The sequence below is a fragment of the Vigna unguiculata genome, chromosome 3, assembly GCF_004118075.2.
Source record: "Vigna unguiculata cultivar IT97K-499-35 chromosome 3, ASM411807v1, whole genome shotgun sequence".
Classification (NCBI taxonomy): domain Eukaryota; kingdom Viridiplantae; phylum Streptophyta; class Magnoliopsida; order Fabales; family Fabaceae; genus Vigna; species Vigna unguiculata.
This window is the reverse complement of record NC_040281.1, coordinates 56964669-56988205: the sequence shown is the minus strand read 5'-3', so window position 1 is coordinate 56988205 and position 23537 is coordinate 56964669. Positions and strand designations below refer to the sequence as shown.

The 23537-nt window shown below is 30.9% G+C and overlaps 4 protein-coding genes across 7 annotated transcripts; 1 reads left to right on the top strand and 3 right to left on the bottom strand.

The window, feature by feature from the left end:
* Positions 1–1137: 1137 nt before the first annotated feature.
* On the bottom strand, positions 1138–3784 carry LOC114179179 (transmembrane 9 superfamily member 11). Its single transcript, XM_028065418.1, has 2 exons — positions 3615–3784; positions 1138–3412 (listed from the first exon to the last, which is right to left on the bottom strand). The coding sequence occupies exons 1-2, from the start codon at positions 3634–3636 to the stop codon at positions 1413–1415; spliced, it is 2022 nt and encodes a 673-aa protein (XP_027921219.1). The 5' UTR covers positions 3637–3784; the 3' UTR covers positions 1138–1412.
* A 1996-nt stretch (positions 3785–5780) lies between these two features.
* LOC114175537 (tuftelin-interacting protein 11-like) lies at positions 5781–6419 on the top strand. Its single transcript, XM_028060292.1, has one exon. The coding sequence runs from the start codon at positions 5781–5783 to the stop codon at positions 6300–6302; it is 522 nt and encodes a 173-aa protein (XP_027916093.1). The 3' UTR covers positions 6303–6419.
* A 1647-nt stretch (positions 6420–8066) lies between these two features.
* Positions 8067–10085, bottom strand: LOC114179592 (G-patch domain-containing protein C1486.03-like). Of its 2 annotated transcripts, none has more exons than XM_028065992.1 (3): positions 9805–10085; positions 9203–9244; positions 8067–9124 (listed from the first exon to the last, which is right to left on the bottom strand). In XM_028065992.1, the coding sequence occupies exon 3, from the start codon at positions 8853–8855 to the stop codon at positions 8367–8369; it is 489 nt and encodes a 162-aa protein (XP_027921793.1). In that variant the 5' UTR covers positions 8856–9124; positions 9203–9244; positions 9805–10085; the 3' UTR covers positions 8067–8366. The 2 variants fall into 2 exon arrangements, with proteins under 2 accessions (XP_027921793.1, XP_027921794.1); XM_028065993.1 differs by having other exon boundaries at positions 8067–8977; positions 9805–10083.
* A 3255-nt stretch (positions 10086–13340) lies between these two features.
* LOC114179591 lies at positions 13341–18847 on the bottom strand. 3 transcript variants are annotated; one of them, XM_028065991.1, is made up of 9 exons: positions 18579–18847; positions 18128–18258; positions 16732–17659; positions 16045–16136; positions 15222–15296; positions 14745–14806; positions 14598–14667; positions 13734–14301; positions 13358–13697 (listed from the first exon to the last, which is right to left on the bottom strand). In XM_028065991.1, exons 1-9 carry the CDS (start codon positions 18757–18759, stop codon positions 13507–13509), a joined length of 2298 nt encoding a protein of 765 aa, XP_027921792.1. In that variant the 5' UTR covers positions 18760–18847; the 3' UTR covers positions 13358–13506. The 3 variants fall into 3 exon arrangements, with proteins under 3 accessions (XP_027921789.1, XP_027921791.1, XP_027921792.1); XM_028065988.1 differs by having other exon boundaries at positions 13341–14301; XM_028065990.1 differs by having other exon boundaries at positions 13341–14301; positions 18128–18255; positions 18579–18835.
* Positions 18848–23537: the final 4690 nt, after the last annotated feature.

Here is a 23537-nt window from a genome sequence, read left to right as displayed (position 1 = left end):
TGCAAGTTATCATTGTCTCATAACACAACATTACATCTATTAATTTTGTAAACATTAATAAAACAAAGTTAAAAAATATTTCTAAAAAACTTATGAAAAATAAATATTCAAGTTTAAAAATATTTCAAACATCTCTTTACTTTCTTTATCTAAATTATAGTGAGATATAGAGTAAATAAATCTATGACTAATATTAAATTATTATATTATAGTAAACAAAATATTTTTATGCAAGTTACACTTATAAAAATGAATTAGAAAATAAAAATAATTATATAAAAAATTATCAAAAATAATATTCTACACAATAAAAATAAATAACAAATAAATTTTTTAAAAAAAATAAAAAAATTAATACACCATTGAATAAAATCGCATAAGAGAAAAAAATATATAGTCAAAGGTATAATAAAATGAAAAATACTTTGAAGATATAAGAAAACTTTCCAAATATCAAAGTAAGTGAACAATTGAAAGATAATGAAAATTGTTTTAACAAAACAAAAGTTTTTCAAACAAAACAAAATTAAGGATAAAAAGAATAGAGAAGATAAGTTTTAATTTATAAATTACTTAATTAATGAAGTACTTAAGTGATGAAAACCTTAAATGTGAAAAAAATGATTGGATGTGATACCTAAAATGTATTTATACACCCAAATTGATAACATACTATTTAAACATAAGAAAAAAATATGTAATCAAAGTTGTGATAAGAAGAAAATTGTTTTGGAGATATAATGAATTTTGTTAATATAGAATAAGTCAAACAATTAGAAGAGATAAAGAATTAACTATATATATATAAAATAAAAAAATTATAAGTAGTTTAGTAAGTCAAAAAATTATGTTGTATCTTTCTTTCTTTTTTTAATGATATTTTCTTATGATGACAAATGATATATAGTCTTGGAGTGTCAGTCTAGCTGAGATGCCAATGATCATAATGATGTCTAATATGAACATTTTATTTAAAAACCTGGAAAAGGACGAGAATGAGAACGAGGATAAAAAAGGTATGTTCATACTCATTCGAGTTCCTATACTCAATTGAAGAAACCTAACATATCTATATTAACAGTACAAAAGATGAGTAAAATGAAAACTAATCGTATGAATGAATGAATGAAAATATAATTTTTGCATGATGGTCAAGATGATCCGTTTATCAGTTATATTCCTCTACTGCAAAGGCATACAGTGTATAAACTTCAGAATTCCAATTTATCGTACAATGATATTATATCTAACAATGAATAAAGCAAAACTGGAAAATTATTATGAAATTTTGCTATGTTCCCTAGTAAAACAAACAGAAGTAAAGTAACATAAAATTGAACATCTCAGAAGTATCTTCCTGTTAAAAAACTGTTGTTTGGGAGATCTCATTTTTTTACTGTGAAGAAGACTCTTCAATCCAACTTGACTGAAGAGAACAAGTAATAGACGAACCAGAAGGAGGAAAGGAATCCAACTGTGCCTGTAGCCAACATGATTGCAAGAACCATGAATAAGGAATATCCCAAGTAAAGAGTTGCAGAAACTGGCCCATTGAGATTCTTGAGGTCAAATACAAGGTAGTTTATGGAGTACAAAAAGATGTATATGGCAACTGAACCAGAGGCAAAAAATGATTTCCACCACCATCTCCAGTCCTCCACACACAGGTGCATGTAGGTTAGAACTAGAGATACCTCAGCACACACCACCACAAGAAGAATCAAAACAATTAAGAGAAATCCAAAGACATAGTAAACACGACCCATCCAAATACTGGACATGATGAAGAAGAGCTCGATGAACAAGGTACCGAAGGGAAGGGTGCCAGCGCCGAGAACCATGAGCCATGATGGATATTTCTGCTTGGGAATTTCTCGAGGGATTTGGTTGGTTCGAACTGGATACTCAGCGTGCGGTGCCCTTGCTCCAAAGAGGCCACCAATAAGAGTAAGGGGAACAGAAATGCAGAACCAGAGCAAAATCAGAATAACAAACAGTGAAAATGGAATGGCTCCTGTGCTGTGGCTTCCCCATAATAGGAAGTTTAAGGTTGTCAGGATAAAAAAGGCAATACCGGGGAAGAAACAAGCAGCCTTCCATGCCACTGAAATCCATCCCTTTTTATCACCACACCCCATCGTCCTCCATAGCCGAACTGCAACATAACCAGCAGCTACACCAAGTATCATGTAGAAAAACAGCATACCTGTGATGAGTGTTCCACGAGATGCTGGTGACATGAATCCAAGTGCAGCAAAAAGAATTGTCACAACAGCCATCCCCAGAATCTGAACTCCATCCCCAACCAGTATACACAACAAAGCAGAATTTGTTGGTGCGCGGAAAACATCCCCCACAACAAGCTTCCAACCAGATAACTCCTCGTTCATCTGTGCCTGTGCCTCCTTATCAAGCTCCTCATACCGGGTCAGATCCCTCCTAACAGTCCTCAGGAAGATAACAAGAACAATACCAGCAAGAAAAGTGATCACCATAAGCGAATTCAGGATCGAGAACCAGTGAACTTTGGCACCCTCCATTTTCAAGTATGCGTCCCATCTAGAAGGCCACTTGATATCACTCTCCTCAAAGGTGACCTCATATGAAAATGTAACCGGCTGCCCCTCCCTCATTGGCATCGCCACCGTGGAGGGGTCACATTTGATCGGTGAGGGGTATTTGTTATACATTTTCATCCCTTTAACCGAATCAGCATTGTGCAGAATACTACAAGGTATCACCTCAAACCCAACCACCATGTAACCAGGCTTGTCAGATCCCTCCTTACCAATCGTGGGGATCAATTCAGCCGCATCACCGGTCCCCATAACACGTGCCACATTGGTCTCCTCGTACTTATGGACAAGAACATTAAACCTCAGATGGTTGAACAGATAATACACATCCTGAATCTTGATACCGACAGGGTACCCAGTCCACCTCAACAAGTAGTCCTCCTTCTTGGTAAACCTAATGGCAGGCAAATTATCAAGTAACAGATTAACCTGATACATTTCATCAATCCTCTTCTTCAAGATCTTAAACTGATCACCAGAGAGCTTTTCCAGTTGACACAAAAATATCTCAGACTCATTGCTGTACATCTTAAACCTGTAGGGCGAGTTCTCGATCCGATCCCCCACAAGGAGTTCACCCAGATTCTCAGCACTGTCCTTCACACCACCCTCGGGCTTGCAGAAAGGTAGACTGTAATAACTAAATGGCATTTCTGTGTCAATTGAAGTCAGAGAATTCACCTTCACCCACAACTCATCCCCAATGCCATACTTGTGAGGGTAACTACCCGGGAGGTAAAACCCATTTCCCGATTGAAACATTAAACACATCAAAACGAATGCCCACATTCTAAATCCACGACAAGACTCCATTTTTGGACGGTTTTTCATCAGATCTGAAAGATCCATATAGGTAAACATTAACAAAACAAAATGAAAAGTAAAAAAAGGAAAGAAAAGCTCTAACAAGGCACTCAGTTCTGGGCGAATGCAGATGAAAGAGATGGCGCTTAAAATACAACATGGCACGACTTAAAAGACGAAATGCAGGTATATATAAAGGAAGAAGCCATTGAAATGCCCGTGAATTTCACTCACCAGAGGGCAGAGGGAAGAACATCTGCGTGGAAATTGAGTTTGAGGAATCTAAAATTTATGGAAAGAAAGAAAAATTAACACGCGAAACGGTGAAATGAGGGCGTTGAACCCGGGGACTGCAAATTTATATGCTTCCTTTCCCTTCTTCTCCCTCTCACTGCTTCTCTTTCACTGTTCTCAATCTCATTTTCATGAGAATCATGCCTTCAATTACTATATTACCCTTTTGTCTATTTGTTTATGTTTTATTTTTTATACAAATAATAATCAACAACCGTGATTAAAGAATAAAAAAGATATATCTTTTATTAAATTACATTTTTTTACGCATTATTAATTCCTTGTTACTATTATTGCCATAACGTATGGTTTATTCTATCAGAATAAAAGCTTGAGTTATATACATTCCAAAAGTCAGAATTAAAAACACTGCTATTAGTATTATTTATTACGACGAATTAATATATTATTTTTATAATTAAATTATGAAATTAGAAGTTCGGTAAACTAAATGAAAAATAGGGCTTATTAAATTTATGTCATAGCAGACGTTGTTAGCATTTCATTTCTATTCTGACGTGCCAGTATTTAGAAATTTCCTCATCTCTCATGCACTTAATACATTCAGAAAAAGAATTTTCCAACATTTAAATAATTTAACAGAGTCAACCAACTTATTAAAACATTGATTTAACATCGTAACGAATATATTTTTACCAAAAATAACATGTTATTTTAAATATATATACTATAAAAAATATACTTCAGCAGGTAAATAATATTTATTTATTTGAATAAGTAATCGTATAGATCTTAAACCTGCACGGAGTATTCCTTTTAACCTAATGTATTTTATTATTAATAGGAATCTTTAAAAGTATAGTTTGTTGTTAAAAAAACTATAATTTATGCGGGGAATGTAATTTTAATTAGTAGAAAATAATACATTACTAACGTTTCTCATAACACACAATACCGAACATGATATTTCTTTTAGTAATTTCAAAGAAATATCCACTAATCTTATTTATGATTATTTTCCTAAAAATTTCAACTTAAAAAGGTACCTTTTCTCATTGATTGCTTAGTCAACTTAAAAAAAAAAAATCAACTTACTTATTTAAGAAATTAAAGTTATTCTTACTCATATTAATAGCACAGTAATAAATAATAAATAATTATAACACTTGTAAGTAAATAGATAAAAATGACTGAAAGATTAACAGAAAAATTATTTTATTAAGAAAAAATAATAGGAAATACAATTTTATACATCTCATGTAATTTGCAGGTTTAGTCTTCTAATATAGAGAGTCTCGTGTTCCCCACCAGGTTCAATAATCTGTCCAAACTTATAATCAATTTAGGAAATTAAGGGAACAGAAAAAAATAGTTATTGTAAATATTTTTAGTGCTAAAAATAAAATAAAAAGATTGTTACATTATAAAGTATGCATTTACAAAAAAAATAGTTCTCTAAAAATATCTTTAATTTTATAAATTTAAATAAAATCATTAATTAGTAAAATTAGTCTCTAAATAGTTATTTAATTAATATTTTTTATATTAATAACTTTATTTTTTTAAAATATGTAAAAATAATATTATTGTAAACATGTAATTAAAATATTTGTAACATGGTTGACATCTTGAAAATTATGTATGTATCAGGTAATATTTTATACTTTTTCCTCCTGTTTCTATCTAGTTCTTGAAATACAAAATGACCTAATCCTCCTCTCTTTTTTTCTACTGTTACATTCAATCTGTTCAAACTTTGAAATATTTATTTCAAGTCTTTCATTTTTCAATCATTGAATTTTTCTTTCAAAACTTGGTTATTTTATTTAGTAGCATATATACAATCATGCATATTCAGAATTATCTATACTTTAACATTTTGTAGTTGAAACTCACTGCTACACAACATTCTGTAATTGGAAGTTGATGATGTGATACTGATTATTCTGTCACAATGTAAATAAGAAATATGTCAGTGGAGACAGAAGAGTGGGAAAGAAACATACTAAACAGAACAATTTTAGGTTGCAAGAAGTTCAATCTCCCCAGAACAAGTTCTCAGGCAGCCATAAAGTGAAGGACAAGAGATAAAGTGGACAAAAGGGTTCATAAGCTAATCAGCCTGTCTCATTTGTATCAAGTGGCATGATCCATTCTGAAACTGTACCTGTTACAGTTGTTGAGGCTGAAGAGACTCATAGGAAGGGTGTCACTAGCTCTGCTAATATAGGTTCATTTGAAGAACACTCTACTGGTTTTGGTTCAAAAATGATGGCTAAGATGGGATATATGGAGGGAGGAGGATTGGAGAAAAATGGTCAAGGTATGGCACAACCTGTTGAGGTTATTCAAAGGCCTAGATCACTTGGTTTGGGTGTAAAATTCTCCAATAACCCAGGTGAGTCAGTTGGGAACATATCTTTAGGAGTTGGTGCTGAATCTCTTGGTTTGGGTGTAGGATTGTCCAACAGCTTATGTGAACCAGCTAGGAACAAACCTTCAAGAGTTGGTGCTTTTGAAAAACATACCAAAGGTTTTGGGTCTAAGATGATGCCAAAGATGGGGTTTGTTGAAGGTAAGGGATTAGGTAGAGAATCACAAGGCATCACTACTCCATTAACTGCTCTTAGATTACCAAAATCACAAGGATTAGGTGCCAAAAGTTGATTTAGACATAATTTTTTTTTTCTGTGTTTGCATCTAATTGTATTGTGTGATGGCTTAAACATTATGATTCTGCCTTGTAATTTAGATTTACTATGGGATGAGAATCACTTGATCATAATGCTGGAACCCTTGAGGCTTCCTAATATTTTTTTTTCTAGACCTCTCATAGTAAAAGTCATCAAAGTCATCAAAAACATCATATATATATATATATATATATATGAGATGAAATTAGATTTAATCACAGAGCAGAAAAGAAAACTTCACTAGCAAAGGGTGTTCTATCATTATTTTCAACAATAACTAAGCAAGATGACATGATATATGATGCATATTATATGTGATGTATCTATCTCAACAAACTAGAATAATATATAATATATCTCATACATGTAGTTAGGTTTATATATATATATATATATATATATATATATATATAGTAGATATGAAATTAGATTTAATCACAGAGTAGAAAAGAAAACTTCACTAGCAAAATGGTAGGGTGTTCTATTATTATTATTTTCAACAGTAACTGAGCAAGGTGACATGATATATGGTGCATGTTATATGTGATGTATCTATCTCAACAAATTAGAATAATATATAATATATCTCATACATGTATTTAGGTTTTATATATATATATATATATATATATATATATATATATATATATATATATATATATGTAGAGATGAAATTAGATTTAATCACAAAACAGTAAAGAAAACTTCACTAACAAAATGACAGGGTGTTCTATCATTATTTTCAAGAGTAACCGAGCAAGATGACATGATATATGATGCATGTTATATGTGATGTATCTATCTCAACAAACTAGAATAATATATAATATATCTCATACATGTATTTAGGGTTTATATATATATATATATATATATATATATATATATATATATATATATATATATATAAAATACGGGCCTCCTTTTGAAAAGCTAGGTGTAACGGTATTGGTGATGAGTAAGGCAGTGAAAAACAAAGGTTTGCAATTCCAAAACAATTCATTCCTTGAAATATGCTGAGAGGAAGAGGCAAAAACAAAGCAATTACGTTGGTTGATTGAGATAGTTGGGGGATAGAAGTATCATTTAGTGACATGTAATTATGTTGAAAGATAATTAGATAAGTTAACAAAAAAGTATAAAAAATTCCATAAATTAATATATATATATATATATATATATATATATATATATATATATAATGATAATTGTCTTCTTAAAAAAGAACTCATAAAAAGGGGTTGAGTTTAGGCTGGAAATTAGCACAAAAATTGATCCTTATGGCTATTATTTATTACAGCTATAACCAAATTAGCCGAAAAAATTGTTTATAAACATCCGTTTATTTTATACAGGTATTTGAAGTGACACTAACCTAAAGGGTTGATATTCTGAATTATGAAGCTTCAGCATGTAGGTAACTTAAAAATAGATATAAGTGAAAAATAAGATTGGACCTGACGATCTTCTTTTTAAGAAAGTGTTGAAATTACATTATAAATATGCAGTGTTAATATAGCTGAACACCAATGGTTTTTAAATTATTAAATCCCATATATGGATTACATTAGTTTATTGAGATGGATGTATGACATGCAACAATGCCATCTTGCCCAATTGCCATTGAAAATGAAAGGGAACAGCTTACCATTTTGCTGAAGTGTTCCTTTCTTTTCTTCCAAATTAAATCCAAAACAAGACGGGTTCAAATTGGAAACTGAAAAACGCAAAAGGCCAATACGATAACCAGAGAGTAACCAGAGCATTAAAGAATTCATAGTTCGTACATAAGAATGCTTTGGTGACATAATAGTCTTTGATGACTTGCCTTTTACTATGACAATTATCTAAAAAAGAAAATAACGGAGCTGGAATTAGTAATTCTAACAGAGTGATTCAAGAGATGGTCATCCCATACTAAATCTAAATTACAAGACAGAATCATAAGGTTTAAGCAACACATAATACAATTACATACAAAGACAGAAAATAAATTATGTTTAAATTAACTTTTGGCACCTAGTCCTCATGACTTTGGTTATCTTAGAACAGTCAATGGGATGGTGATGCCGTGTGATTCTTTACCTGATCCCTTACCTTCAACAAAGTTCATCTTTGCCATCATCTTAGACCCAAAATCTTTGGTATGTTTTTCAAAAGCACCAACTCTTGAAGGTTTGTTCCTAGCTGGTTCACAAGAACTGCTGGACAATCCTACACCCAAACCAAAAGATTCAGCACCAACTCCTAATGATATGCTCCCAACTGGCTCACCTGGGTTGTTGGAGAATTTTACACCCAAACTAAGCAATTTAGGCCTTTGAATAACTTCAACAGGTTGTGCCATACCTTGACCATTTTTCCCCAATCCTCCTCCCTCCATGTATCCCATTTTAGCCATCATTTTTGAACCAAAACCAGTAGAGTGTTCTTCAAATGAACCTATATTAGCAGAGCTAGTGACACCCTTCCTATGAGTCTCTTCAGCTGCAACAACTGTAACAGGTACAGTTTCAGAAGGGATCATGCCACTTGATACAAATGAGACAGGCTGATTAGCTTATGAACCCTTTTGTCCACTTTATCTCTTGTCCTTCACTTTATGGCTGCCTGAGAACTTTGTTCTGGGGAGATTGAACTTCTTGCAACCTAAAATTGTTCTGTTTAGTATGTTTCTTTCCCACTCTTCTGTTTCCACTAACATATTTCTTATTTATACATAGTGAGCAACAGAAAAAATAGACATCCTCATGATCAACTCCCAACAGCTGAAGTTTGTAGAATAGGCAATCTCAACTATAAAGAAATAGTCCATTTTAAGATACATTGAACAAAGCAGGAGGCTAATGGACATAGATATTAAACAAGGTGTACCTGGGCACTGGTCATGCGTGGCTTTTCATTTGGCAAGACATCCTGGGAACAAGGTTAAAGTTAGTTTATGATATCAAAAGATTTATAGCTTTCACTAACAATCAACTCTCCCAAAAGTTTAAGATATTTAATGACATGAACGAATTTCTATTTGTTGATTATGTGACTCATATTCATCTATTGTTATTTCTCTCTTCTCCCTGCCGCATCCCGATCCAAAAAGAAAAACCCAAATTAAATAATGACGATAACGGTACAAAAATTCCAATTATCAGATTTTAACATTAACGGATCCTTGATAAAAAAAAAACAATAACTTCTTGATAAAGAAATCACAAAGACCGGATTTTAACGATAAGGAACTCTTGATAACAAAACACTGAGACTTTCTGCCCGCAACCCACCCGAATTCAAGAAAAAGATCCAAGAACAAAAGATTCGATGACCAGAATTTAACAATAAATGAATCTTGATTAAAAAACTTTTCCTTTCCAGAAATTCTCCCTTCAACCCAGTTACAAAAGAAAGCGCGTTGCAGAATAATAGCAAAAGCCAACAGTTCAATGATAAGATTCAACAATAAATTAAAATGTTTTTGAAACCTGGAGTGTTGGCGGGAGAGGGAAGGTGCCAATCGGACACGAAACCACCATCGATAAAGAATGCGTTTTGACATCGGAACCTCTTCTGTTTCGGGATTTAGGGTTTTTTGTTGGAGTGACGTTGCCATTGGTGTTGTTGTTGCGTCTTCCTCTTCCTTTTGATCTTCTGTTTCCACCACCCATGCCTGCTTCGATCCGATCGCTGTGAGGTAAAGAGTTCAAGAACAAGAAATTAAAGTTGATTTGAAATTATTAAAGGTTTTGTATAAATATTTGATTCAGTTATAATAAAGTTAATAATACTTCTAAGGTGTTATATGATTAACTTAATCAATACACTATAATATATGAAATCAATTTAGCTCAATGTGATTATTTAATAAATTATACTATTCATATCATTATGTATTTCTTTTATATATAAAGAATATATTGATAGTATTTTTATTTAACGATGTATAGATTCTCTATTTAAATGTTGCACTCATATAGAGTGTTATTTGTCAAAATAAAAAGGCCGACAATAATATATAATTGCTTAAAAGAACCTATAATTTAAAAAAAAAATGTAAGATACATATATGGAGGGAATTCAAAACATAATTCCAATTTTTCTCTAAATTATATAAAATTTAATTTTCAGAGTTAAATTCATACACACTATCCCAATATAATTGGCGCATATAAACTCAATGTAAAATAAAATAAAATAATAAGAACAGTACTTTTTAAAGCAAGAATATGAACAATCTTCTAGTGTTAACGAAGAAAAAACAAGACTAAGAATCAGGTTCATGATAAACAAACTTTTTTTGTTAATATTGATTGAAAAAAATCCTAACTAGTGTTATTGAAGAAAAAACTTTGACTTATATTAATAAAAATGTCAATTTGACCAACATTGTTCGAAGGATGATCATGTAATAATTTCATCATATATGTTGTACAAATATAAACATTGATTAATGTTGACCAAAATATAATATCATAATAATCTATTGTTTCTTTTATTTTGTTAAATCATATTTAAGTCTATAATTATATTTCACACAAGTCACGTTATTTAATTAATTAATTTATTAATTTTAACTGTTTTTGAATATTGAAACTTAGAAGAGATATCCAACTTTATTAATTATTTACTTTAGCATAAATATTACTCCATTAGGTGGTGTAAGTATGCTAAAATGATAGAGATAAAGGTGTTAGTCTTTTACAAAACTTTGATTAATATATATTTTTAGGAAAAAGTCAATAAATATTTTTTAATGGATATTCCTTATATATGAAGTTATAAATCTTCTGTATTTATGGAACAAACTGTAAATTATTATTTTTATATGTAATAATATAGAATTTTAGAATATTCATATTTGTTTTTGGTAGTTAACCTTTAGTTGTAGTAATATACTATAAATGTAGTAATGTAGTGAATACACGAGAAAAATTAGGTCCAAACTCCGAAATTACGTAACATATTTTTTTTTTAACGAACTCATTTATGCATAATATTATATGTTTAGTTTAATATGGTGTTTTCAACTTGTTATTACACAAAGTGTTGATTTTATCATATATATATATATATATATATATATAAATATATATATATATATACCATTCTTATTTTTTAAAATAAATTTTAAAATTCTATAACTATATAATTTTAAGTAATTAAATTATTTTAATGAATTATTAATTTTGTTTAAAATTTTATTTAACGTATTAGGATATAAAACATTTCAAATTTTTATAAAAATTAAGTATCCCTACAAATTTTCCTTTGAAACTACTGTGACACTAAATCAGAAACGTGTTATCATTAAACTATATTATCCACAAATCAATTCATACTTTTGCAATTTTTTTTAAGGAACCCACATTTTACAATTTCAGACATTTTTTTCTTATTTAAAATTAAATTTATAATGCCTAACATATTTTCAAGGACGTGCTTCCTTTAAACAATATCACAAGAAAATTAGGTAAACTAGAATTAAGCTAACCATATTTTTTTTATGCGACATATTTTTGTATACAAGTTATCATTAACTACAAAATCCGAAAAATGTTTATTTTTTTCTTAGGTGGAGGATGTTCAAATTCAAGAGAAAAATTAGTATGCTTTTCCCACAAACACTGCATCATTTTAACATGTGTTTTATTATCAGAAGTTTCCTTATAAACCTAATTAATTCAAACTTTTTTTCTTATAAACCATTATTCTACGTTTAATTATATACATATCTAATATAGATCAGATCAAAAAATTTAATAATAATAATCTATCTGTTCAATGATTGATTCAATATCTTCATTAAATTGTTAACCATTTTCAAAACATTGTAGATAACAATGCAATATCTTCAGTATACGTAATTATTGAATTTTATTGATATTTAGTTAGTTAACAATTTTTTTTAACTAAAAGATACGTGTATCAATAAAGTTATTTAATAATTAAAAAAAATACATTTTTTGAAAAATACACGGAACATAGTTTTGAAATTACATTGGTTATTGTCAAATTATTTTTAAAATTTATATAAAATATAAATTTCGTGAAAAATATATTAATTGTAGAAAAAATAATTTAATAAAAATGTTGAAAATAAAATTATAAAATCTCTCCGATAATCATTCAGAATTATTACTTTATGACGTTGTAAAAAAAAATTGATTCCACCAGATGAATTCAGGGCCCATAACACTTGAGACATTGACAGGGCGAAGCATCTAAAGCTTTTTTTCAAGGCCCAAAAAAGAAAACTTCTAAAATACTTTTTTTACTGATATATCTATTAAATTAATTGTAAAACTATGCTTAAAAATAAAGTTTAATTTGAAAATATACAAACAATTAATTTTGGAGAAAGAATAACAAATCTTATATTTATAATGAATTGATTGGACTCCAAGTTAATGATTAATAAGTTTTTTTATGTAAAATGAATTGATTATAATAATCGATAAATAAAGATCGGTATGACATTTATGTTTTATACAATTGCCATTATATTTTATTTTCATTTATATTTATTATAACTACTTGAATATACGGAATTAATGTTTCATAGAAATTATCTTATAAAATATTTAGTACTAAGTTTATTTTCATGTATTTAAATATTCTTCACATGTCTAACCTAATAAATTTGAATCTAGTTGTGTTTTACGCAAATGAATAAAAGATCTTTAATTCAAAATAAATAGATTATGTTTTATATAAATAATACATAAAATTGAATTATACAAAACAAACATGATTGTTGTTATTTAAACCTAATAATTTTTATTTGCAAAATAACCACGTGTTGCTATTAATTTCTGTTTATAAACTACGTACTTAACTTTTTAAATTGAAAGTATTTATATATTTCTTAATGATTATTGTCTTCTTAAAAAGGAACTCATGAAAAGGTGTTCAGTTTAGGCTGGAAATCAGCACAAAAAATTATAAACCCCACCATATGGCACAGAAATTGATCCTTATAAACCTGTTGGGTTTGCTATTATTTATTACAGCTATAACCAAGTTAGCACAGAAAATTGATTATAAAATCCGTTTATTTTATACAGGAGTGACACTAACGTAAAGGGTTGGTAATCTCAATTATGAAGCTTCAACATGTCTCAGTTATGATGGTTTAAGCAACACACATTACAATTACATACAAAGACAGAAAATAAATCATATCTAAATCAACTTTTGGCTCCTAATCCTCGTGACTTTGGTAATCTAAGAGCAGTTAATGGAGTGGTGATGCCTTGGGATTCTCTACCTAATCCTTTACCTTCAACAAACCCCATCTTTGCCATCATCTTAGACCCAAAGCCTTTGGTATGTTTTTCAAAAGCACCAACTGTTGAAGATCTGTTCCTAGCTGGTTCACCTGGGCTTTTGGACAATCTGTTCCTAGCTGGTTCACCTGGGCTTTTGGACAATTTTACACCCAAACCAAGAGATTCAGCAGCACCTCCCAAAGATATCTTCCCAGCTGGCTCACCTGGGTTGTTGGAGAATTCTACACCCAAACCAAGTGATTTAGGCCTTTGAATAACCTCAATAGGTAGTGCCATACCTTGACCATTTTTCCCCAATCCTCCTCCCTCCGTGTATCCCATTTTAGCCATCATTTTTGAACCAAAACCAGTAGTATGTTCTTCAAATGAACCTATATTAGCAGAGCTAGTGACACCCTTCCTATTAGTCTCTTCAGCCTCAACAACTGTAACAGGTACAGTTTCGGAATGGATTGTGCCACTTGATACAAATGAGACAGGCTGATTAGCATATGAACTCTTTTGTCCACTCCCTCTCTTGTCCTTCACTTTATGGCTGCCTGAGAACTTGTTCTGGGGAGAGTGAAGTTCTTGCAATCTAAAATTGTTCTGTTTAGTATGTTTCTTTCCCCCTCTTCTATCTCCACTCACAGATTTCTTATTTGCATAGTCAGCAACAGAAAAATCGGCATCCTCATCATCAACTCCCAACAGCTGAAGTTTGTAAAGTAGTCAGTCTCAACTATAGGAAATTAAAGTACAGATAAAATATGTAACATCATACATGTATTAAGTAAAAAATACTCAGGTTTTGAAAGAAATGTCCAATTATTGAAATATTAAAAAACTCAAGCAGATATTTCAAAGTTTAAGGAATTAGGATGCAACACTAAAAAACATGAGATAGGGATGGGTCACGCTATCTCAAGGAAAGGGATGAAAACAGGAGGAAAAAGCATAAATGTTATGCAATGCATAAATAACTTTGAAGATGTCAAACACTATAAAACCTTTTCCAAGCGTTGTCTACCACTTGAAGATGGCATGGACGTAGACTGTGTCCGCATCACTGTAACGAATCTAAAACCAAAATACAAAATTTATTAAATTTACAGGTACTAACATTTAATTCTATGGAAAAATAAGGCAATTATAACCTTTTTTTGCCGGAGCCTTGGCTGCTACTCCGCAATTGATAAACCCCTGCTAATCTTTGTATCTATAGTCATTGAGAACCCACATCAGTTAGAGGAATAAGGTATTTGAAAATTTATGAAACCAGCTGTTATGAAAAAGAAAATAGCATACAACTATTTTGTTGGACAAAATCTATGGTTGTGGCTTGGGGACATGCACAGAATTCTCGAAAGATAATAATGAAAAAAGAGCCATGATAAATTACATATGGCTTTACCATCCCAAACTGTTTGATTGTTCCAAACTTGACCTGTGACTTACTCAAACACTCAATCCCTTCATGATTATTTTTATTTCAAATCCCCTTTTTTGTGAAAAATCTATTTGACAAGAACAGGGCACTGATGACAAACTTTTGGTGGTGCTTAGGCATTTTAAATAGAAATAACTATTATTAGGACCATGAGATAGAACTGGTATACAGCCAGGATACGCACCTGTGAACAATCCCGAGATTCCATAGGTTGAAAAGAGAACATATCCACCTCCTCCAAAACAATTTGTTGTAATTTCTAGAATTCCAAAAAATGAAAAGTTATGTTGAGATGTGAAAGCCAAAAACAATTCGAATTTTGAATATACATAAACTGCCTCATCTAAGTTCAACATGTTTAACTTTGAAAAGATGTATTTATACTGAGCAAAGACTGTTATGATTTGGAATGTAGAAATAGAAGAATCAGATAATGTGCAGTGTTATGTTTAAATAGGAGGAAAGTTAGTTTCTGATTTATACTTCTTATAACACAGAAAAGTGTTACTAAAAACAATGGAGCAATGTGACCTCTCTTTTGTGGTTCTTCCTTTTGATCAGCTTTCAAAGGCATATATGCTACATACAGCTATTATATAGGTAAGGCCAAACACAATCCCTAACCAGCCACAAAAGCATGTTCCTGGTTCAACTCTCCTAGAGTCATCCAAGTCTCTAAGATGTAAAATAATACATAAATACTAAGAGAAACTTGATCTTACTTACACAACCTTTTTAGCAATAGTTAAGATAAGCAAGAGACCTTCACTATAGAACTTCTACATGATTAGAAAGAACAATTGCATGTAAAAGGCATAAGGAAACACCGGATGCAAGTGAAAAAACTTGTTGAATCAAACACAGAATGTTAGTTAGTAAGAGGGAACCTATTATGTTATAGGCAATCATAAGTAAATATTGTTAATATATACATGTATAAAATACATTGAAAACTGACAAGTGTTTTTGAAAGATAAAGAGGGTGAAGCAAAAAAAAACTATAATACCAAATTAATCTTCTCTAGATCAACCCCACGATGCAGCATTCTTTCTCTGCGCTTCCCAGCAATCCTTTCTTTACGGAGTTTCTTTTTTTCACCTGGATAGAATCGGTTTTACCAAAATGAAGTGGTTGAAACTCTATACTATTACATTCTCATCAAACTTAAAGCATGAACAGATAAGTACACACAAGCACATATTTCCAGTTTCAAACTCCACGTATGTGAAAACCCAATAACCTTGAATCAGACTTCCACAACTTGGATATATTTTTAGAAAAGAGAATGCAAGATAACACAGTCATGGAATTCAAAGCTCAAGCAACAAACTGTATGCATACGTAAATGTGGAGTTCTAAAAACACACTCTATTCTATTGATTGAAATTTATGTGTGTCCCCACTAGACTGGGAATGGGACCAACATATGCAGTGAAAACCGCATGAGTTTCACCCAACAAGAGAGGGTGCGTTCAAAAGTGTTTGATAAATGTTACTAAACCCACTCTACACAAATTGAGAATGCCTAGTTTCTGAACAAGTTATTACCAGGACTTTGATTGGAAATTTCAATGCTTTGCAGGTTAAAAAGTATAATTTAAATTCAATGAGACAGATTAAACATCAAGTAAAAGCTTAGAACTACAAGAAAAACGCTGGATATTTAACATATGTGGATATGTAACGGTGGTACCATGCATTTTTTTGGAAGCTTTACTCTTCTGAGCATGTGAAGGCCAAGAGTGAGTGAACCAAGGCAAATGCTTCTTTCTAGAAGAAATGGTTCTTGGATCCTTTTCCGTCATTAAGTTTTCCAAAGCTATTGGTCCAGAATTTACACCGTGTTTATTCCTTGGTTTATTTTTCTTCATGCCATATTCCCTGGAGGCTTCTTGAAGGGCAAAGCCACCCAGCTTTTTCAATGCCTCATCATAGCAACTACTAGAAGAACTATCATTACCTGACTCGTTCAGATCAGGTTTTAGCAACCATTTTGCATCCAAGATGTTCTCACTACCACCAACTCCCTCTAGATAATCTTCTGCAACATCTTCATCAATGTCTGAATCACTATCAGATGTGTATTCTGAATCATTATTTTCAGATGACTCAAGTAATTCTTCTGGTGCAGAAGTTGTGGAGCTCTCCTCATCCGATGAGTCTTCATTATATTCTTCATTTTCATCGTCTGAAATGTCCTGAGTATATAATTTAAGACCTCCAATTGACAGAAACCCTGAATTTCTCTCAGCAGACACGTTTGGTGAACAGTCTTCTGCCATCTCATTGCTTAACTCACAATCCATACCCTCATCAGAACCAGCATCCTTCTCAAATGATGATGAATCTAAAACTGGAGTTGATTGGGGCATCTGTTCCTGCAAAATGCCAATGCTACCGGGGGTTTTGTCTTGTTCAGAAGGGAAACCTAAACCTTTATGAGAGCTGTCACCCAAAACAAAATCTGCATCATAACTGTATGTATATTTCGGTTTTGAAGGAGGTGTTCCGTCTGCATGAACAGTAACTCGGCTCTGCTTGGTGTCCGCCAAAACAAAAGGTTGCAGCTGATTTAGATTACTATCTTTAGTGCTGTTCCCAGTCTCAACGCGAGTTACCTCCTGGTAATGTAACATCAAACGCCAGTTACTCAGCAGAAACTACAAACATAGTTCACCATATCTTTACGTAACTAAATGCATACTAAACCGGAGCACAAAAACATGCTGCACAAGTTAAAAAGATGAACAGTATTAATTTCTAACTATTCATGAGGACGTTGACAATACCTTCCACCAGGATACATAGTAATAACTCACTAACAAACTTCAGAATACACATTGTAAAAGCTTAAATACATATTTAATTAACACAATCCATTTTGGTTGCTTACACGCACGAGAAAAAAACAGATTCACGGCTGACATCGAATTAAAGTATCAGCGATAACAATGTATACTGTATCCAATCAATGTACAATGCGATTGAAGGCAGAACAGGTAAAAACATAATTAACAAAGCAGATATGTAATGTTCCCATTTACAAGGAAAATTCATGAAAACTAACAACCCTATCGGGTACAACAAACCTGATAATCTAGTGAAGGATAACTGTATCCAATAGTAGCTCCGGAAGATTTTGCCAACCCACTTTTTGATGCAGAGCCTTCTGTTCTACGTTGGCTCCCGGACTTGTTATTGGAGCCGGAACTTCTCCCTGCTGCATCCCGATCCAAAAAGAAACACCCAAATTAAATAATGACGATAACGACAAACACAAACCCAATTATCAGATTTTAACATTAACGGATTCTTGATTAAAAAAACAACTTCTTAAGAATTTCTCCCTGCAACCCAGTTAGAAACAAAGCATGGAAGCACCAAGACCAGAATTTAATAATAAAGAAATCTCGATAACAAAAAACTGAGACTTTTTCCCCGTAACCCACCCGAATTCAAGAAAAAAAAAAACAAGAATAATAGCAAAAACTAAAAGTTTAATGATAAGATTTCAACAATAAATTAAAAAATTTCTGAAACCTGGAGTGTGGGTGGGAGAGGGAAGGTGCCAATCGGACAAGAAACCACCTTCGACAAACAATGCGGATTTGACATCTGAACCTCTTTTGTTTCGGGATTTAGGGTTGTTTGGAGTGGCGTTGCCACTGGTGTTGTTGTTGGGTCGTCCTCTTCCTTTCGATCTTCTGTTTCCACCACCCATGCTTGCTTCGAGTGATCAACAATTGCTTCGTTCTGTGTGTGAGAAAGAGTTTAAGAACAAGAAATGAACTATATCTAACGGGTTTGACCCGACCCAATAGGATATTCCCAAACAAATATACTTGTTATGTGAGTAAGCAGAACGTGTCGCCCAAGTAAATAATGGATTATGGAACAAAAGAAACAGAGGGGAAAATAATATTTAAAATATTAATGGTTTAAACAAAATATATAATTCCAAATGTTTTAGAAAAAGCATGTTAAATATTTTTAAATAAACTTGTTAAAGCACATTAGTATCTTAAAAATATATCATACATGTCACATGCTTGATGGAGTAACACTTTCATCTTTATTATCTTTTAAATTCATTATGTTTTTTAACCGACATTAACCACGTACCAAAATTAAAATATAAATTTTAAATAGATTCAATTATATGTATACATTTTATTTATGATTTAAATATTTCCTTAGTTAAAATTTTGATTCAAATATAAATGTAATTACTTTATCTACTTTAAAGGAATTTTTCTTTTAGTTAAAAATTATGAAAACAAATGTAAAGTGTATCGGGTTTGTCGTATCTATTTCTTCAATAAATAATGATTAATTTTAGTTACTTGTAATCCAAGTTGTGATACATAAGATATACATCCTTTCACATAATAAAAAAAAGATTGATGAACAAATTTAAAAAAATTGTACAAAAAGTAATATGCAGCAGTTCCACCCTTATTTATTTATTATGCCCCAAATATTTGTCTATTTGTGTTATTTATTTCTTCAAGTCAGTCACCTTGTGCACAAAATAACGGTTGATTTTAGTGAACTGTAATCAAATTTGTGCTACATAATACATACATCCCTTTAGATGATAAAAAAAATTATTTAAATTTTAAAAAATTGTACGAAAAGTAATATGCAGCTAGACACTTATTTATTTATTATGCCCTGAATATTTGTCTATCTGTTGTCCTATTTATTTCTTCAAGTCAGCCACATAGTGCAAGAAATAATTGTTGATTTTAGTAATTTGTAATCAATTTTGTGATACATAAGAAATACATGCCTTTAGATGATGAAAAAAAAAAAGATTTATTAATAAATTTTAAAAAATTGTACGAAAAGTAACAAGCAGCTCCCACATATTTGTTCATTTGCTCCCACTTATTTTCATATCTTGTTTGGCCTTTGATTACAAGTCACTAAAATCAACCCATAAAATGCATTATGGAGGTGCTCCACTTATTTTCCTTCTAGAGGTGCCTATTTTTTTCTTCAAGTCAGTCACCTAGTGCAGACAATAAGGGTTGATTTTTGTAACTTATAATCAAATTCATGGAACATAAGATGTACATACCAGTTGGATGATAAAAAAATATATTAATTAGTAAATTTTAAAAATTTTTATAAAAAGTAATACGCAGCTCCACACTTATTTATTTATTATACCGCAAATATTTGCCTATATGGTGTCTTATTTATTTCTTCAAGCCAGCCACCTTTGCAAGAAATAAGAGTTGATTTTAGTGACTTGGAATCTAATACGTGGAACCTAAGAAATACATCCTTTTAGATGATAAAAAAAAAGATTAATTAGTAAATTTTACAAAATTGTACGAAAAGTAACAAGCAGCTCCCACATATTTGTTCATTGTACCCTACCTATTTATATATCTATTTTGGCCAATATTTGATTACAAGTGACTAAAATCAACCCATAGAGTGCATTATGGAGGTGCCCCACTTATTTTGGTGCCTATTTTTTTGTTCAAGTCAGCCACCTAGTGTAAGCAATAAAAGTTAATTTTTGTAACTTATAATCAAATATGCGGTACATCAGAGGTACATACCAGTTGGATGATAAAAAAAAATTGATTAGTAAATTTTAAACAATTGTACGAAAGGTAATATACAGCTCCATACTTATTTATTTATTATGTCCCAAATATTTGATTTGTCCTATTTATTTCTTCAAGTCAGCCACCTTGTGCAAGGAATAAGAGTTAATTTTAGTGATTTGTAATCAAATTTGTGGGACATAAGAAATAATTATATTTAGATGATAAAAAAAGATTGATTAGTAAATTTTAAAAAATTGAACGAAAAGTAATACGCAGCTCCACACTTATTTATTTATTATTCTCCAAATATTTGCTTATATGGTTTGTCCTATTTATTTCTTCAAGTCAGCCACCTTGTGCAAAAAATAAGTGTTAATTTTAGTGACTTGTAATCAAATTTGTGGTACATAAGAAATACATTCCTTTAGATAAAAAAAACAGATTGATTAGAAAATTTAAAAAAAAAATACGAAAAGTAATACGCAGCTCCACAGTTAATTATTTATTTGCCCCAAATATTTACCTATTTGGTTTGTCCTATTTATTTCTTCAAGCCAAACCACCTTGTGCAAGAAAGAAGGGTTGATTTTAGTGACTTGTAATCAAATTTGTCGTACATAAGAAATACATCTTTTAGATGATAAAAAAAAGATTGAATAGTAAATTTTAAAAAATTGTACAAAAAATAATACGCAGCTCCACACTTATTTATTTATTATTCTCAAAATATATGCTTATCTGGTTTGTCCTATTTATTTCTTCAAGTTAGCCACCTTATGCAAGAAATAAAAGTTGATTTTAGTGACTTGTAATCAAATTTGTGGTACATAAGAAATACATTAGATGGAAAAAGAAGAGAGATTGATTAGTAAATTTTTAAAAAATTGTACGAAAAGTAATACGCGCTACACACTTAATTATTTATGATGTCCCAAATATATGATTATCTGGTTTGTCCAATTTATTTCTTCAAGTCAGCCACCCAGTACAAGAAATAAGGGTTGATTTTAGTGGCTTCTAATCAAATATGTGGTACATAAGAAATACATCCTTTTAGATGTAAAAAAAATGATTGATTAGTAAATTTTAAAAAATATTTACGAAAAGTAATACGCAGGTCCACACTTAATTATTTATGATGCCCTCAATATTTGACTATCTGGTTTATCCTATTTATTTCTTGAAGTCAGCCACCTAGTGCAAGAAATAAAGGTTGATTTTAGTGAATTGTAATCAAATTTGTGGTATATAATATACATCCCTTTAGATGATAAAGAAAAAAGATTGGTTAGTAAATTTGAAAAAATTGTACGAAAAGTAACAAGCAGCTCTCATGTATTTGTTCATTATGCCCCACTTATATTCATATCTAGTTTGACCTATATTTAATTACATGTCATTAAACCCATAGAGTGCATTATGGAGGTTTGCACATATTTCGTGGTGCCTCTTTTTTCCTTCAAGCTAGCCACTTGTGGAAGGAATAAGTGATGATTTTTGTAACCTATAATCAAATTCTTTGTACATAAGAGGTATATACCAGTTGGATGATAAAAAAAAAAGATTGATTAGTAAATTTTAAAAAATTGTACGAAAAGTGATACGCAGCTCCACACTTATTTATTTTATTATGTCCCAAATATTTTTCTATCTCGTTTGTCCTATTTATTTCTTCAAGCCACCTTGTGCAAGAAATAAGGGTTAATTTTAGTGACTTGTAATCAAATTATTTGTACATAAGAAATACTGATAAAAAAAAGATTGATTCGTAAATTTTAAAAAATTTTACATAAAGTAATACGCAACTCGACAATTATTTATTTATTATTCTCAAACTATTTGCTTATCTGGTTTGTCCTATTTATTTCTTCAAGCAAGTCACCTTGTGCAAGGAATAAGGATTGATTTTAGTGACTTGTAATCAAATTTATGGTACATAAGAAATGCATCCCTTTAGATGATAAAAAAAAGATTGATTAGTAATACAAAAAGTAACAAGCATTCCCCACATATTTGTTCATTGTGCCCCACCTATTTGCATGTCTAGTTTGTTGTATATTTGTTTACAAGTCACTAAAATCAACACACAGAGTGCATTATAGAGGTACCCCACTAATTTTCCTATCTGGTGGGGCCTATTTTTTTCTTCAAGCCAACCACCTATTGCAAGTATTAAAGGCTGATTTTGGTAACTTATAATGAAATTTGTGTTACATAAGAGGTACATACCAGTTGGATTATATAAAAAAGATTAATTAGTAAATTTTAAAAAATTGTACGAAAATTAATACGCAGCTTCACACTTATATATTTCTTATCCCCAAATATTTGCCTATCTGATTTGTCCTCTTTATTTCTTCAAGGCAAGCCACCTTCTGCAAGAAATAAGGGTTGCTTTCAGTGACTTGTAATCAAATTTGTGTAAAAAGAAATACATTTTAGATGATAAAAAAAAGATTGATTAGTAAATTTTAAAAAATTTTACGAAAAGTAATACGCAGCTCCACACTTATTTATTTATTATTCTCAAAATATTTGCTTATCTGGTTTGTCCTATTTATTTCTTCAAGCCAGCAACCTAGTGCAAGAAATAAGGGTTGATTTTAATTACTTGTAATCAAATTTATGGGACATAAGAAATACATCCCTTAGATGATAAAAAAAGATTGATTCGTAAATTTTAAAAAATTGTACGAAAAGTAATACGCAACTCCAAACTTATTTATTTATTATTCTCAAAATATTTTCTTATTTGGTTTGTCCTATTTATTTCTTCAAGCCAGTCACCTTGTGCAAGAAACAAGGGTTGATTTTGGTGACTTGTAATCAAATTTGTGTTATATAAGAAATACATCCCTTGAAATGAAAAAAAAAAAAACAGATTTATTAGTAAATTTTAAAAAAATTGTACGAAAGTAACACGCAACTTCAC

What these genes read in the sequence shown, in the direction of transcription:
- LOC114179591 (XM_028065988.1), bottom strand. Translation starts at nt 18,759, where the DNA reads ATGGGTGGTGGAAACAGAAGATCGAAAGGAAGAGGACGACCCAACAAC. An exon ending in ATCCTTCACTAGATTATCAG is followed by an intron (nt 17,660 to 18,127) that starts GTTTGTTGTACC and finishes TTACATTACCAG; the next exon opens with GAGGTAACTCGCGTTGAGAC. An exon ending in AATCTCGGGATTGTTCACAG is followed by an intron (nt 14,807 to 15,221) that starts GTGCGTATCCTG and finishes CAATGACTATAG; the next exon opens with ATACAAAGATTAGCAGGGGT.
- LOC114179179 (XM_028065418.1), bottom strand. Translation starts at nt 3,636, where the DNA reads ATGTTCTTCCCTCTGCCCTCTG. An exon ending in GTTCTTCCCTCTGCCCTCTG is followed by an intron (nt 3,413 to 3,614) that starts GTGAGTGAAATT and finishes TGGATCTTTCAG; the next exon opens with ATCTGATGAAAAACCGTCCA.
- LOC114175537 (XM_028060292.1), top strand. Translation starts at nt 5,781, where the DNA reads ATGATCCATTCTGAAACTGTACCTGTTACAGTTGTTGAGGCTGAAGAG.
- LOC114179592 (XM_028065992.1), bottom strand. Translation starts at nt 8,855, where the DNA reads ATGATCCCTTCTGAAACTGTACCTGTTACAGTTGTTGCAGCTGAAGAG.